General features: G+C 39.0%; 1 protein-coding gene across 2 annotated transcripts; it reads right to left on the minus strand.

The window, feature by feature from the left end:
* Window positions 1-1,498: 1,498 nt before the first annotated feature.
* Window positions 1,499-11,116, minus strand: mtmr2 (myotubularin related protein 2). Of its 2 annotated transcripts, none has more exons than XM_023283985.3 (16): window positions 10,882-11,116; window positions 8,590-8,692; window positions 8,470-8,493; window positions 8,296-8,359; window positions 8,089-8,183; window positions 7,902-8,006; window positions 7,566-7,670; window positions 7,397-7,480; window positions 7,159-7,308; window positions 6,871-7,059; window positions 6,051-6,236; window positions 5,192-5,398; window positions 4,985-5,077; window positions 4,787-4,900; window positions 3,475-3,651; window positions 1,499-3,356 (listed from the first exon to the last, which is right to left on the minus strand). In XM_023283985.3, exons 1-16 carry the CDS (start codon window positions 10,959-10,961, stop codon window positions 3,192-3,194), a joined length of 1,941 nt encoding a protein of 646 aa, XP_023139753.2. In that variant the 5' UTR covers window positions 10,962-11,116; the 3' UTR covers window positions 1,499-3,191. The 2 variants fall into 2 exon arrangements, with proteins under 2 accessions (XP_023139753.2, XP_054873514.1); XM_055017539.1 differs by having other exon boundaries at window positions 8,296-8,362.
* Window positions 11,117-13,825: the final 2,709 nt, after the last annotated feature.

The following is a 13,825-nucleotide window of genomic DNA, read 5'->3' on the forward strand; positions in this document are numbered from 1 at the left end:
TTTCAGCAAAACTGCCCAAAGTTTTCCACAAAATTGACTGTGAGTTTTCCATAAATCTAATTTGCATATGAAAATGTGACCTTTGCTGCAGTGAAATATCAATGACAAACATTCACAGATCTGCTGGCCACTCATAGTAAACTTGTTATCTGGAGGTTACCAGAAGTTTAGCACCACTGACTGAGGTAGTAAACCAAAGTGTCTGTAATAAACTACAGTGCTTCTGTAGAAGTCAAGAGGGCTTAACACTAGTGGGCAACATATCCTGGAAAACAAACTTTGTTGCTGCAAATCTACCACAAACATTTAGCTCTTGTAGCCTTTTCAGGATTTTGGAGGATTGTATTACTTATTTTTGGCCATATAGTCTTTCGCACTTTAGCCATAGGAGGTTTCGGTGTCCATCTCAGAAAGTCATCTTGAATCAAATGCAATCAACATGTTGTTCTTGTAGATCATGCAGATGTTTGGGATATAAGTAGTAAAACTCACAAGGAATGATTGATATGGTTTTACAGACTTTACTGGTGCTGGCAACTCTTCAACTGCATAAGAAAACCATGATTTAAATATCAACAGACAACAATCCTGTGCCCAGCTGTAAGCTCAGTCGACTACCAGGGTGTTGAGCTGGAGGAGGAATCATGCAGAAAACTAGTCACATACTAGAAATTCCAGTGTACGTAAGGGATATGTAGCTCATCTTCATGTATTACATTATTTTAAATCTTGAATCCCTAACATGGATTGGATGTAGATGTAAAATTAGTCACTATATTAAAAGATCTGTGAACCATTTTGGAGAAAATTACAGTAAATTCAGATAAAGGCTTGGACTAAGGTTTTCTGCTTCTTTAGACTTTGTTCATGTTTCTATTGCACCTTGCTTCTCTATCCCGTATCAGTCTCTTTTCCTTTCCCCTGAATCCGTAAACCTGCAGTAAACTTTATCCGCGCTATCTCCATTTTTGCTGTGCTTCTCCTTTTATTTCCTCAGTCATGTCTGTGTGACTCATTGACAAAATCAACTCCTTGTAAATGACCAAAACACAGCCAGCATTAGCCGAGCTGCATCGCAAAAATTTATAAGACGTCAATGGACATTTTATTCAAATAGTGCTTCCTTTGTTACAAACACAATTAAAAGAGAGCTCATAAATTTACAAAAAGTTAGTCACAAATTAAATTTATGAAATTATTTGTACTCTGTTTACCAAGAAAATTTTGTATAAGGTCAGAGGCAGATCTTGGGAACACAAAGACAGAGACATACTTAACATCTGGCTTTTGGAGGAGATTTAGATACACACTTAGTCAACAAAATCACCAACCTTTTTAGCTCATTTATAAATGTGGATGTAAATATACCCAGTTTTGCTGTTTTAGATAACAGAAAGAAAAAACTAACTATAGCTACAAGTAAAAAAATAGATTTTTTTGTGATTGTACACATCATTATCATGAAATTGCAGTAAGAAGTAACATAAAGTCGACTACATAGTATCAGCACTTTTATTAAATATTTCAGTATAGATTGACATCGCCGCTGCCTGCAGTACATCAGTTTCCAGATTCAAGTTTTGAAGCAATGAGTGCATACAGTGTTGCAGTCTCACTTCAACCAGGTGGAGCTGTGTGACTTTATAGCTGTACATTGTAAAGGGAGATTAACTCAGTATCAGTGGCAATACAGATGTAGATGCATGAATAAATACAAAAGTCATGGGAGTTACCAGTCTCTAAAGAGTAAATAATTTTACACCTAAGGTATGAAAATTAAACAGATTGAATATGGTCACGCTAATGTTTTCAGAACCAGTCTGGTATTACATTTGCTTCACAAGCACACTTTCAGTTTCTTAATTTATAATAAAAGGCACTCTATCTTATATTTTATGGCAATATCCTAATGATAATGAGAGATAATTAATGCTAGCCTCGTGGACTGAAATAAGTGTTGTGTTCACATCACGCTACTGCAACAAACCAAAATGAATCCTTGAGGCTGAGTTGCGCATTTATTGCAAGTATTCACATACGCAGTGGAAAGGCTAAAGGCTAACACTATTTACTGTTTAACATCGGCAGTTACAAACTGTGCACGCTATTTTGTTTTTCTCCCAATCATTCAGAGCAAGGCACAGATATTCAATCAGGTTAATTAACCTAAAAAAAAAAAAAGACACCCAAAGCAAAAATATTAGAGGTTACACATTCTGCTCCCTATAAAACTAATATTGGCTGATACTAGCTTTAAAAGCATCTGCAAGAAATTTTCACACACAAACATTCTTGAGTAAACAACTGCCGGGGCAAGTTAACTATTGCATATTCTTTGCAGCTTATTAATATTGCATGGAATTGTCTCTAATCAGGTCATGACTTGAGACAGAGAATGTTTGTGAGTTATAAATACAAGTCTGGACTAAAGGATAACAAATAATCTTAACTAGTGAGAAAAATGAAACTTACAAAACCTAAATCTCTTAGTGAAAGGAATGTCATGCATGACATATGGATTCATAAAAGCAGATATTTGGTCACAACAATCTAAAGAGACTGTTTCTTAAAAGACAATCCCAACCTTTTTTTTTTAATGAACCCTTTACCTAATATTAGAGGAAGCTAACGTTACAGCCCTTAAGCTACATTTATAAATCAACACCCAACAACTCCCAAGCCATTAACTTGGTTTTAGTACTTATTTTCTGGAGCTTAAACTAATTGTTGTAGCACTGTACATGTTCACTATGGCTTCAGCTGTAGTGCTTTCAAATCAGTATCAAGGAATGGGGTGAGAGTTCCTATAAAGTGTATAAGGCATAAACATTTAACCCGAGTGATACTTATTTAGTGTACTTTAAAAACACTGACTGTAGGTAGGTCAATATTCTAAACAGTCCTCATTACTCTGGTTACATGTCCCCTCAAACCTGGAAGAAGAGTAGAATATGGCTGTAGTGAAGCGCTCTGAGACTAACACTTCTGTTACAAGCAGACGTTGCATGACCTGTGAGAGATGCAAATACAGCGATCTGCTTTTACAGACTTTTGATGGTAGTGTACAATCACTGTGTGTCACCAAAAGAGGCAGATTGGCACACAGGTGTGTAACCTACTGATTACTGCTGTATGGCACCTTCTCACAGGTGGGATTCAGCTTCTGTGACAGTTACGAAGGTCCAGTTGTGTCAAACGAAGGTCTGCACTGGAGTGATGGAGCGTGTTGGGGAGCCTGCCCGCTCAGAGGATGAGGACGCTGAGCGATTGGTCACCTCTCGCTGCAACTCGTCCACTCTTTTCTGCAGCTCGGCACGCTTTGCCAGCAGCTCCTTGTAGCGCTGATGAACGGGCTCCTAGCAAAAGGGGAAGGAAAAAAGTGTAAAGCTGCAGTTCAACCACTAGAAGAGAGTGTAAACCATTTCCTTTCAAAACAGTGCAGTAAACAAGAGGCAGATAGGCTTTGTGACCTACTTGAGGCCTCATTCGCGGGTTCCAGCGAATGTAGTATCCGACCCAAAGCTCCAGGTGGCGTAAGCTGACTACTGGGAACAGCACATGGTTGGAGTAGTTCACATACAAAGGATTGGTAAACTCCTCCAGCTGGCTGTTAATATAAGACCATAATGACACTGTCCGCTTGGGAATCTCCTGTAAAAAAGAAAAAAAAAAAAAAAGGTGCATGTTATTACACTCACTTTGTAATTTATTCTTTGCACTTCTTTTTACCATTATGCACAAGCCTTCTGAACTTTTAATCAGTACAGCTGACTAGTAAATAATTAGTTGTTATGAGTAGAAATGTCTTTTAGAACCGTCAAAATTGCAATTTAAGACATTTACAAGACAAATCTAAAAAGTTAGACTCCGTATATTAACGTGTAGAAATTACATTTTGAATAGTTAAAACTGATCCAGAGATATCTTTAATTTAATTGTAGATATCAGTAATCCCCTTTTCACAATAAGAATTGTGATAACAGATATTTACAACTGAGTTTCCTGTTGAATGTTGAAAAAGGATTGTGTTGAATGTAATTTTATGTCCCATTTTAAATATCAACGGCTGCACATGACACACACATCAACAAGCCTTTTTTGATATGTCCTAATTAACATTTTCATTTTAGATGTATATCATTTAAAGTATAGCATGGCATTTTGAGCTGTGGAGATTCCTTTAATGAGACATAAAATTCAGTTCTGAGTCGTTATAAAAGTATTGTGTCTTAAATATAAATTGTTACTAGTACGAATAATATTTTTACAGGTCACAATTTCATTTCAGATACCAGAAATACAATTGTAGATATTTGAAATTGCATTCTTACTAGCTACAATTCCATGCAGACATATTGATAATTAGATTTTGACTGGTCAGAATTGAATTTTTAATAACTACAATTCAATTTATGGTATCTGTAACTGAAGAATAATTGTAAACATCTACAATGAACTTTGCCACTAGTAAGAATGACTGATATCAAATAGTCAGAATTACTCTATGGAGACATCAAGCCTGAAGATGTAATTAAAGATATCTGTAGTTAAGTCAAAAGTCAATAGTAAAAAAAAAAAAAAACTTTTTGGATATGTTGGTTTGGAACTCCAACTACTCAAAAAAGCAACTGTTGATATTTATAGTGGGTTTTACTGCTACATGTTAAAAAGGCTTGCTATATTCTTAAACATAATAATCATTACCTAATGTTTACATATTCTTTAGCATGTATGGTTTAAAATTTTATAAACTCATACAATGGTAAAAGAAACAAAATGACCTTACCTCCTTCAACCTCTGCTGTTCGCTGTTACACAAGAATGTCCCAAACAGGCAGCTGTACAGGTGATCCAGGATGGTTACCAGGAAGTATTCGTTAAACTCAAAGGCTGCAGGAAACTTAAATAAAAACAGCTTCATTATTATCCTTGAAAGATTTTTTTTTCCACATTTCATCACCTTAGTTTAATACTTATTTATTACCTGGCGAGTCAACTGCCAGACACAGTCAATGAACTGAATAAAAACAGGGGAGCGGTCTGCGTCTGTGTGGTTTTTATCACCATGACCGATACGCTGACAGAAACGGAAGAGAAAAGGACAATCAGTGACAAGAGCAGAACTAGAAACAACACCTGAACTGCATACTGGGATTACTAAAATGACAAAAATTTCAGACAATTTATTTACCAGCTGGAAGCGATGACCGAAACTCAGCCACTCTTTCTCGAGCAGGACTTCGAAGCCGCGAATGGTGCGGTAGTAACTGTCCAGCATGAGCATGGACAAGGAGGTGAGCTGAGCTGTGCGATCCCAGCCGTCGCTACAATGAACCACCACTGACGTTTTCCCAGACTCCACTTTGTCTGCAATCCTCAGCGCTCCAGCCAGAATTAACTGCAAACATGGCACCAGAAACACACACAATATGGTGAAGAGCAGGGCTACTGGACCTATATCATATATGTATGACTGTGTGTGCGCACCCGTTGATTTATGGACAACATTTTAAGGTCCCGAGTTTAGAATTTGACCGTCACCATCTTGCTCTTTTTAAACCGGATGTGATAAGAGGAGAGTGGATCTGATTGAGAACATGAGGACACTATGCATGCTCATAGGATAGCTACTCATCAGACACAAGGTAGTTACAGTGTAAAACATACCGTGTTTTATCTTCTATTTTTACTCTACATGGGACAATAATTTACTAAATGAACACCACGCTGTATTGGAGAAGACTAAACTAGAGCTTGAGGCCTTATATGCATTAGAAAAATGTCTCCGTAGGTAACAAATCCAGTGAGAAGTGGAGTTATTTTCTCAGAGACTTTTCAACAATTGGAATTCTTTTTGCAACCAGAGGAGCTGCTGTCTGTTAGAAATAATGCAGAATTCAATCACATCACACTGGTTCCCCTTTTAGACCCAAAGGCTTTGACTATATTTTATATTCATATACAGTCTATGATATATATATATATTTATATATATATATTTTTTTTTTTTACTGTAGAGCTTTACCGCTTTGTTGTATCATCACACTTACCTTGATGTGCTCAAGCCAATGAGTGGACTCCAGATTGGAGAGCCAGTGGGAGTCCTCGATGTTGGGGTAGACCACGTCCTTCAGCTTGCGGAGCGACTCTCTCATCACATGGATATTGTGAATATCCAAGAATACCAGCTCAGCATTTTGATACGCATCCTCACTTTCATATCCACCCCCTTTCATCTGTAGAAAACACGTGAAGGATGAGGTGATTATGAAGAGTTAATGGGCACTGATCAACAAAACAGCTGACAATCACTCCTGACCTCTGTCTGAGAGGTTATATGAGAGAGACTCAACAATTCGACATTACTGAGTAGAAATCTGTGAGAATTCCATAACGCCAAAGATGCCCCCCGCCCCCCCAAAAAAAGCTCATTGCTTGTGTTGTAACAGTCGAACTACGAAACAGCCAACCAATTGCGATGTTGCACCGATGCACATGTGGTTTCATGAAACTGTATGCACGTGTAGTAGAAGTATAATTTTTGTGGAAAAAAAACTTTTAAATTTTATTTTGGGGCAAAGTCAACAAACTTCTTAAGTTTGCTTTATCACATTTGACTGGTGATTCTATATATGCAGCTTTTATGTCCCGGTGACCATTAAAATTCATTCAATTCATTTAGATATGGACTTGGTCTTGTTAACCTGAAGTAACTGTCCTGGAGCGTTACCAAGATGGCTGCCAAGTGGCAACACTTGCCTATAAGGACTTTGCTTTTGTGCATAAGGGTCAATAGCATGACATTAAAATATAATAGATTGTTTTCCTCTTGTTAAATATAGTTTTTGTACTCAGATTTAGAAAACAGACCTTGTTGGCAGCAGCGTTGACACTGGGCCTGGCATCAAAAATGAAAAGCTTATGGGACTGAGCATTCGCATCCATGATTGATTGGAGATATTTCTCGTCCTCTTTGCTGCGCTTCCCGTTCACCCCGACCATTGGCTGGCTGCAGCGTGTCACTGTCGCCTGGCTCTCTGGATGGATCCATGACAATACCTATACACAGTGCGTGACAAGAGGATAAGCACAGGCCGTCCTGAGAGCCAGCTGCACATGACAGGATCGTTACATTCATGCCGAAGAACTGTCACTCACAGGTATCCGTCCCTTTGCTCGGAAGGCAGCTACTCTCTTCAGCTCTTCGTCTGGTATGTTGACAGGCACCGCCAGAGTTGATGGGTAGGTGTCACACAGCTCGTAGTGATCGTTTACTTTTGTTATCCTCCAGCTTTCATTTGGTATACCCTGTCCAAAAAAAACACGTGAGCAGCCACTGTAATATGCTTTCTATAACTTTGAACAGAGCCTGACAGACTGTGGCATCTTGAAATACCTGTCTTTTATACTCTGAGACTGCATCATACACCTTCCACCCATTTTCAGGGAAGACTTGCCCATATTCAAAGGCAAAGATTTGCTGTGGACAGTGGAGGAGAAGTGTATCAGTTGACAGTCTGTGTGGAGTTAAAGTGTCAGCGACAGCGTGACTGAGAATCACTCACCAGCCCGTTGGAAACAGGAAACGCAAATTTCATCAGGACTTCGAAAATGGACTTCCTCAGTGTGTCCTCCAACTGTTTGTGTGCAAATCGTAGATTACGCATATCCTGCAGAAAGGCAGAGCAGCGGGTCATGGTCAAACTGAGGGATCGGCGGCTGTATGCAAATGTCACTTCACAGCATTATAACATTATTTCCTAGTAGGCTGCTGTGGAAACAGTGTTGTTTACACAGCAGGGATGAAAACAGAATCTTCCTCTGTGTTGTGGCCTGTGCACGGTATAACCATCATCTACTTTATCAACAAGTGCACATAGTTTAGACCACGTTAACCTCACCTTGCAAACTAGCCCATAGGACACATCACCACGGCTTGAAGCACTTCCAATCTTCTCCACACGACTCACCACCCCAAGGGGCAAGTCCAGCACAAATGCCGGCTCCTAGAAACCAAATACACACTGTCAAAAACAAAACACTCCCTCAAAATATCTCGCAGTGCTTTTGGAAGTTCACCAAACATACCCTGTCCATGCATTTGAAGAAGAGTCTGTAGTTGGTAACAATCACTGTTCCCCTCAGTGCTCCAGTAAAAGGACAAAAGTAGGTGATATCTTGGGCTGCAGAATAAAACAAGAAAATAATGTTGATTTAGCCAAGAATCACTCATTCTGAAGAAACCTACTTACCCCCGATGCACTCTAGCAGTTTCACAGCAAAATGAAAACTTACCCATGTCTTGCACATTTTCATTTGGAAGCAACTGTGGTTCTTCTTTGTCTGACTCTCTAAGCACCTGCTGGAAACATTAGATATGAATAAAACATGAACACAGAGCAATGAGTTGACCTGAAGTATTATTAAAACAAACGTTTTGGGCAGCAGGTAATTCATGAAATGACATACCTTGGCAGAGGCTTTGGGCTTGACCTGAGGGATGCAGAAATGAAAAGGAATATGCTTCAGTTATTACCATATATGATGTTAATGGAGAAGGAGAATATCAGTGAACTACATGCTACTAACCCTGAGCTCCGGAGAAAACTCTGCAGAAGTTGACACAGAGTCAGAGGACATAGCAGACGGTGGTTTGGCTTGTGCAGACCGGTCAGAGCGAGAGGTGGAAGTGCTGGTGAAAGACAACATGATGATAACATTGATATTCACAAGAAAAGCACTCAGACAGCGCAGTAGCCCTCCAATGCTGTTCATTCCCCTATATGGCATTATCACAAATGCAGCACTTTTTTTTAGAAATGCAGCATTTGTTTATTAGTTGTTGATGATCAGAAATCACGGCACTATAGAATGTGGCCCTTTAATACAGATGTACCAAAAAATAAAATGAGCTTGCGCTGAGCACAGGCATGTGTTATGCATGTGTACGTTATGTACGGATACCAAATCCCATGACCGCAATATATAGCAGGCGGCAGGAATTGATGGGACTCGGAAAACACCCCCACAGTTTTTCAATTGCTCCTTGTATCATTTCGGATGGATAAGTCCCGATATGTCCACAGTGGTGGATTTGTAATAGGATCGCAATCATGTGATCATAGCATTCACTTCTTGTCACAGCCGTGCCGCTATCTCGCAATGATATAGAAATCTTTAACAAATCCATAGATCCAGACTATAAGCCACATCACTGTGATCTAATCAGACGGTCCTTGTGTCATTTCTGACCTTCCCTGAAAATTTCATCCAAATCCGTTAGTCAATTTTTGAGTAATGTTGCGCACAGACAGACAAACATATGACGATCGTAACATAACGCCGCCACAGTCCTTTGTGGAGTAATAAGTCGCAACTATTTATGAGCTGCTGTTTCAGAAATGCAACAACACATTTTTGCTCTTGTGGATTTTGAGAGCGTCCCAATGATTTTAGTGCACACATATGCTATTAGTTAATTCAAAATTACCGTAATCATCAGCAATTTTGATCGGAAATTGATAGTTTTTGTCATTAATCAAGCAGAAATGCCAGGCTTTCCTTTTGTTCCAGCTTTTCTCTGCTGTTACTTTAAAAGTGAATCATTTCAAGGGCATAAATTTCAGTGTCTTTAGTCAGCAGAGATGCACACACACAGAGCTTTGCAACATAACAAATCAACTTTTTTGCATTATTATTCTCTCATTTTTCCCTCATTACTACACTTAACTTAACAAACAATAAATAATCTTGATGTTGGTTAAAAAAAACAATAACTAATGTGACTCGGGCAGATCTGAAATGTATTAGATTAACATTAGAATTTTAAAATAATGCTTTCCAGGTGTCATTGAATGTAATTTGTTATTGTGTAGGAACATGAATGGACCTCCTGAAGTCCTGTTTCCTGCACACAACTGTCTGTGTGTCCAATTCTTTGACTTTAATAATAACTGCAGCATCACACCGCAGCAGACACAATAAGTGTTTCTTTAAATCGAGAGTGACGTGTGCATTTAGGCATGTAGCACAGCTGCTGTAACTACATCATCTCAAGCTCTGACAGTAAATAATGTTCTGGCTCCTTCACATTTGACAGGTCTGTTGTTCCCAGACAGATTCCAGGTTTATACGGTGGAACCGTTTGTACTAAAGCTTCTTTGGACGACTTCTGAGCTCCATTAGAACTTCCAGGACATTTTCATTAAGATATTAATATGCACAAACCTAGATTTTAGTGTTTGATTGCGTTGTTGGACTGAAGTAACAGAGGAGAACTATTTACCAGCTCAAATAAACCTTGGATTCCATTCTGACCCATACAAAGGGTCAGTTCATCACTTCTTTCTCTCCAATAACTCTATTTATAAGATTTCATTTTATTAATTCAGGTAAAGAACAGCTTCTGCTACCCAAGATATGATGACCACAAATACTTTATGATTAGTTTCATAAACCCACACCACCAAATGTGTAAATGAAAATTGTTTTCTTATGTTTAGTGCCTCAATCACTGCTAATAATATAATAATATATAACAATCAGTATGTCAATCTATACTGTTTGGTCAGACCAAGTAAGCAAATGCATGTAACATATTTTTCTGTTAACTTCTGACAGGCACTTGAATCAAATCGCAGTTAAATGATTACTCGTTTTAATGGAATAAAATGGCTGATGATCGATACAGTTAATAGAGCACAGTGTTGCTCGTCTCGTTACAGTTTATTAACCAGATAACAGCCACTTCTGAAAGTTCAGAAACAGAGCACCAGGTTTAGACAGGCTAATTTAACTTATAAACTCTAAATATTTAACCTCCAGAGAGTCTTAAAACTTTTAGCTAGCTTAAAAGACGAGTGTAGTGGGGGGTTTAGCTACCTGGACAATGAATCAACACTTGGCTGTCGGGAAGAGGAGCGTTTGGAGCCCAAGCTGTCGATGCTGCCGCTCTTCTCCATGTTCAAGAGTTGGACTAACTGCTGCTGAGAGCTCCGAGTATGAACAGAAACCCCTGTAGCCGCCGAAGAACGCCTTTAAATCCCCCCTCGGAGTGCAGCAAATCCCTACAAACAAAAGGAAGCTGCCATCTTTTCCCAGAAGCCTCCCAATCCCCGTCACAAAGAGCAGACTGACGGAGATGGCGCCCTCTGCCGGCAGGACGTGTGCTGCCTTCCAGACTCTTCGTACGACTTGACATTTTTCTTGTATCACAGAAAATGTTACGGTACCGAACAGTGAAACGAAGCACACAACCTGCGCCACACCAGAAAGCGGACAATATCACATTGCTAATTATTATTAGGAACAAAATATCACATGCAGACTAACTGGGTCGTACATCTGAACACGTGCTCTAAATAACCGATGTAATTCAGTTCAGTGAATGCCACATCTCTGTAACTTCATTGTTTTCCTTCAATTTGTCTACTTTATGTTGAAATAATGGGGAAATGACTACACTGCAGGATAGTTAGGGTCCGAGCACCAAAGGTGCGAAGACCCTATTGGAATGCATGGGTTTCTTTTTCTTCTTCTTTTTCACTCTTTTCCCGTCTTTTGAAACTCAAATTTGGCGGCCTAAACATACCCCAAAATGCGTGAAACTTTGCACACACATCAGGACCGGCGAAAAAATTTGATATTTTATGGGACTTGTGCATGTGTGTGGCAAAACGGCTCCATAGCGCCCCCTACAAAGTTGCAAAAAGTGGTCATTAGGCTAACTGGCAGTGTTTCATCTACAGCTACAAAATTTTGTATGCATATTCAGCACATCAGGACACACGAGAAAGTCAATCATGGCCACGCCCTAAACCCAACAAGAAGTCGGCCATCTTGAATTAGCTGTAAATGTTTTGAGATTAATTTGGGAAATATATGCAACATGTGGAATCACAGGAGTGTCACAACAAAAATGCTCGCAAAAGTCAAGGGGCGTGGCCATGGCCGCCCCCAAAAATATTGATCCTTGCCATGAAACAGGAAGTGGTGTCTAAATCTCCTGTACATGGTCCAATCTGCCTGAAATTTTACATGTATGATCAGTGTCCGGCCCTGAGGACATCCATGTGGTTCTATACATTCACAGTCATAGCGGACCTTGTGGTATCAGGAAATAGACATTTTTTTTTTACACTTTGATGTACTATTCTCAGCAGGTTGATCATAACACGTTGATGATGACTCACGGAGAAAATGGTGACTCGTCATCAAAGGGCGTGTCTGTGGCGGCGGCGCGAATTTCGATTTCTCGCCATGAAAATTGAATTATTTATATCTCAGCAGGAAATGGTCCAATCTGGACCAAACTTCATGTGATGGACACCAGTCAGGTTCTGAACATATCTACACTCATGAATTTAGAAATACTCATAGCGCTACCTATTGGCAATAACAAGTTTTTGTCATTACATTTGCACATACCATTGCCTGATACTTTATTATATCATTCTAGAAATTGGACAGCTCGTTGTTCACGCCTTGACGATGCCACAGTGTGAAGATTTTGATGATTCATAAAACGCTGTTGCCGTGGCAACGTTGGAGCTGAGATGTTAGAGCATTTTTGGCTCAAGGCCGCCATCTAGTGAGTTTTCTGTGGAAAATGTCAAATGGGAATATTTGTGATTTAAGCACATATGTTCCCGTTTAAGTACTTCATTTGCTAAGTTATTTAACTTATGCACATGAAGTAATTTCATCTTTTTGCATTTAAATGTTTATTTCAAAGAGATGAACAGTTTGGCTTCCCTACAGCTGGGCTGACAATAAAGACAAGTAATGAGAGAAGGTGAATAACTAAATTAAGCACGATCAAGCATGAAGTACAAACAGCTTTCTTTAGGAGCTGGAAAAGCTTTCACCATATGGAGAGCAAATCATTTTAATTATTTAATTTGCTTGCTGTATATTTTGGTGATTCAATATATGCACAATAACATTCATACCGGTAGAAATAGTTTTTTTTTCCCAAGTTATTTACAATTTTGATTGTGCCAAACTTAGCAAAATCTAGTATCAAAAATAAATAAATGGTGACTGTGTCTTCCAAATACGGTATTAATTTAATCCTGCCTTATCAAAATGAGCATTTCTGATATCCATAATGTTTAGGATACACCTCATCTTTTTGGATTTCTCGCCATGAAACAGGAAGTGCTGTGTAAGTAGCCTGTACATGGTCCAATCTGCCTGAATCTTTACTCTCTCAGTTGCAGCGTGGATATGCGTGGGCCAGCCAGGCTGCTCGGATGCGAGGACCCGTCCAACGCTGCTTGCAGCTTTAATTTGACTTGCTATTCAACATTTATGACCTTTTTTGTATTTATAATGCTGTATTTAAGGATTTAAAGTTCCTCTTCTGTCATTAACTAAACTCCTAAAACTCCTCTTTGTTTATCAAAGTTACATATTTAGCTCTTTTCCTTATAGTGAAAAAAAAAATCTCTTCCAGCCTTATGTTGGCTTAGATGTAATGCTATAACTTTGTTTCTTCTAGAATGTGCAGATCTAGGAAGTTCCAGCCTCTCACTCCACCCATTTCTACCTGCTTGCTGCAGCTGGAGCACGTCAGCTCACCTACTAATACTGCCAAACTACTTTAAGCTGCACACTGGGGCAGGTTGTGACATTAGAGTATTTCAGCCATATATGTTTGAAACAAAAACTGATTGTAATGAAGGAGGAAAGTTGATGGGATTGGTTAATCATGCTGTTGACTGCTCATTTCACTCAAGATGTGTCTTTTGGTATATAAAAAAAATACAATATAGACGTTACTTTTGTAAAAAAAAAAAAAACTTGGGTTTCACCAGAGAGGGTC

This window comes from Amphiprion ocellaris, chromosome 14 (assembly GCF_022539595.1).
Source record: "Amphiprion ocellaris isolate individual 3 ecotype Okinawa chromosome 14, ASM2253959v1, whole genome shotgun sequence".
In the NCBI taxonomy this organism is placed as follows: Eukaryota; Metazoa; Chordata; class Actinopteri; family Pomacentridae; genus Amphiprion; species Amphiprion ocellaris.

What these genes read in the sequence shown, in the direction of transcription:
- mtmr2 (XM_055017539.1), bottom strand. Translation starts at nt 10,961, where the DNA reads ATGGAGAAGAGCGGCAGCATCGACAGCTTGGGCTCCAAACGCTCCTCT. An exon ending in AGTGTTGATTCATTGTCCAG is followed by an intron (nt 8,693 to 10,881) that starts GTAGCTAAACCC and finishes GTCTTTCACCAG; the next exon opens with CACTTCCACCTCTCGCTCTG. An exon ending in ATTGGCTTGAGCACATCAAG is followed by an intron (nt 5,399 to 6,050) that starts GTAAGTGTGATG and finishes CCATGTTTGCAG; the next exon opens with TTAATTCTGGCTGGAGCGCT.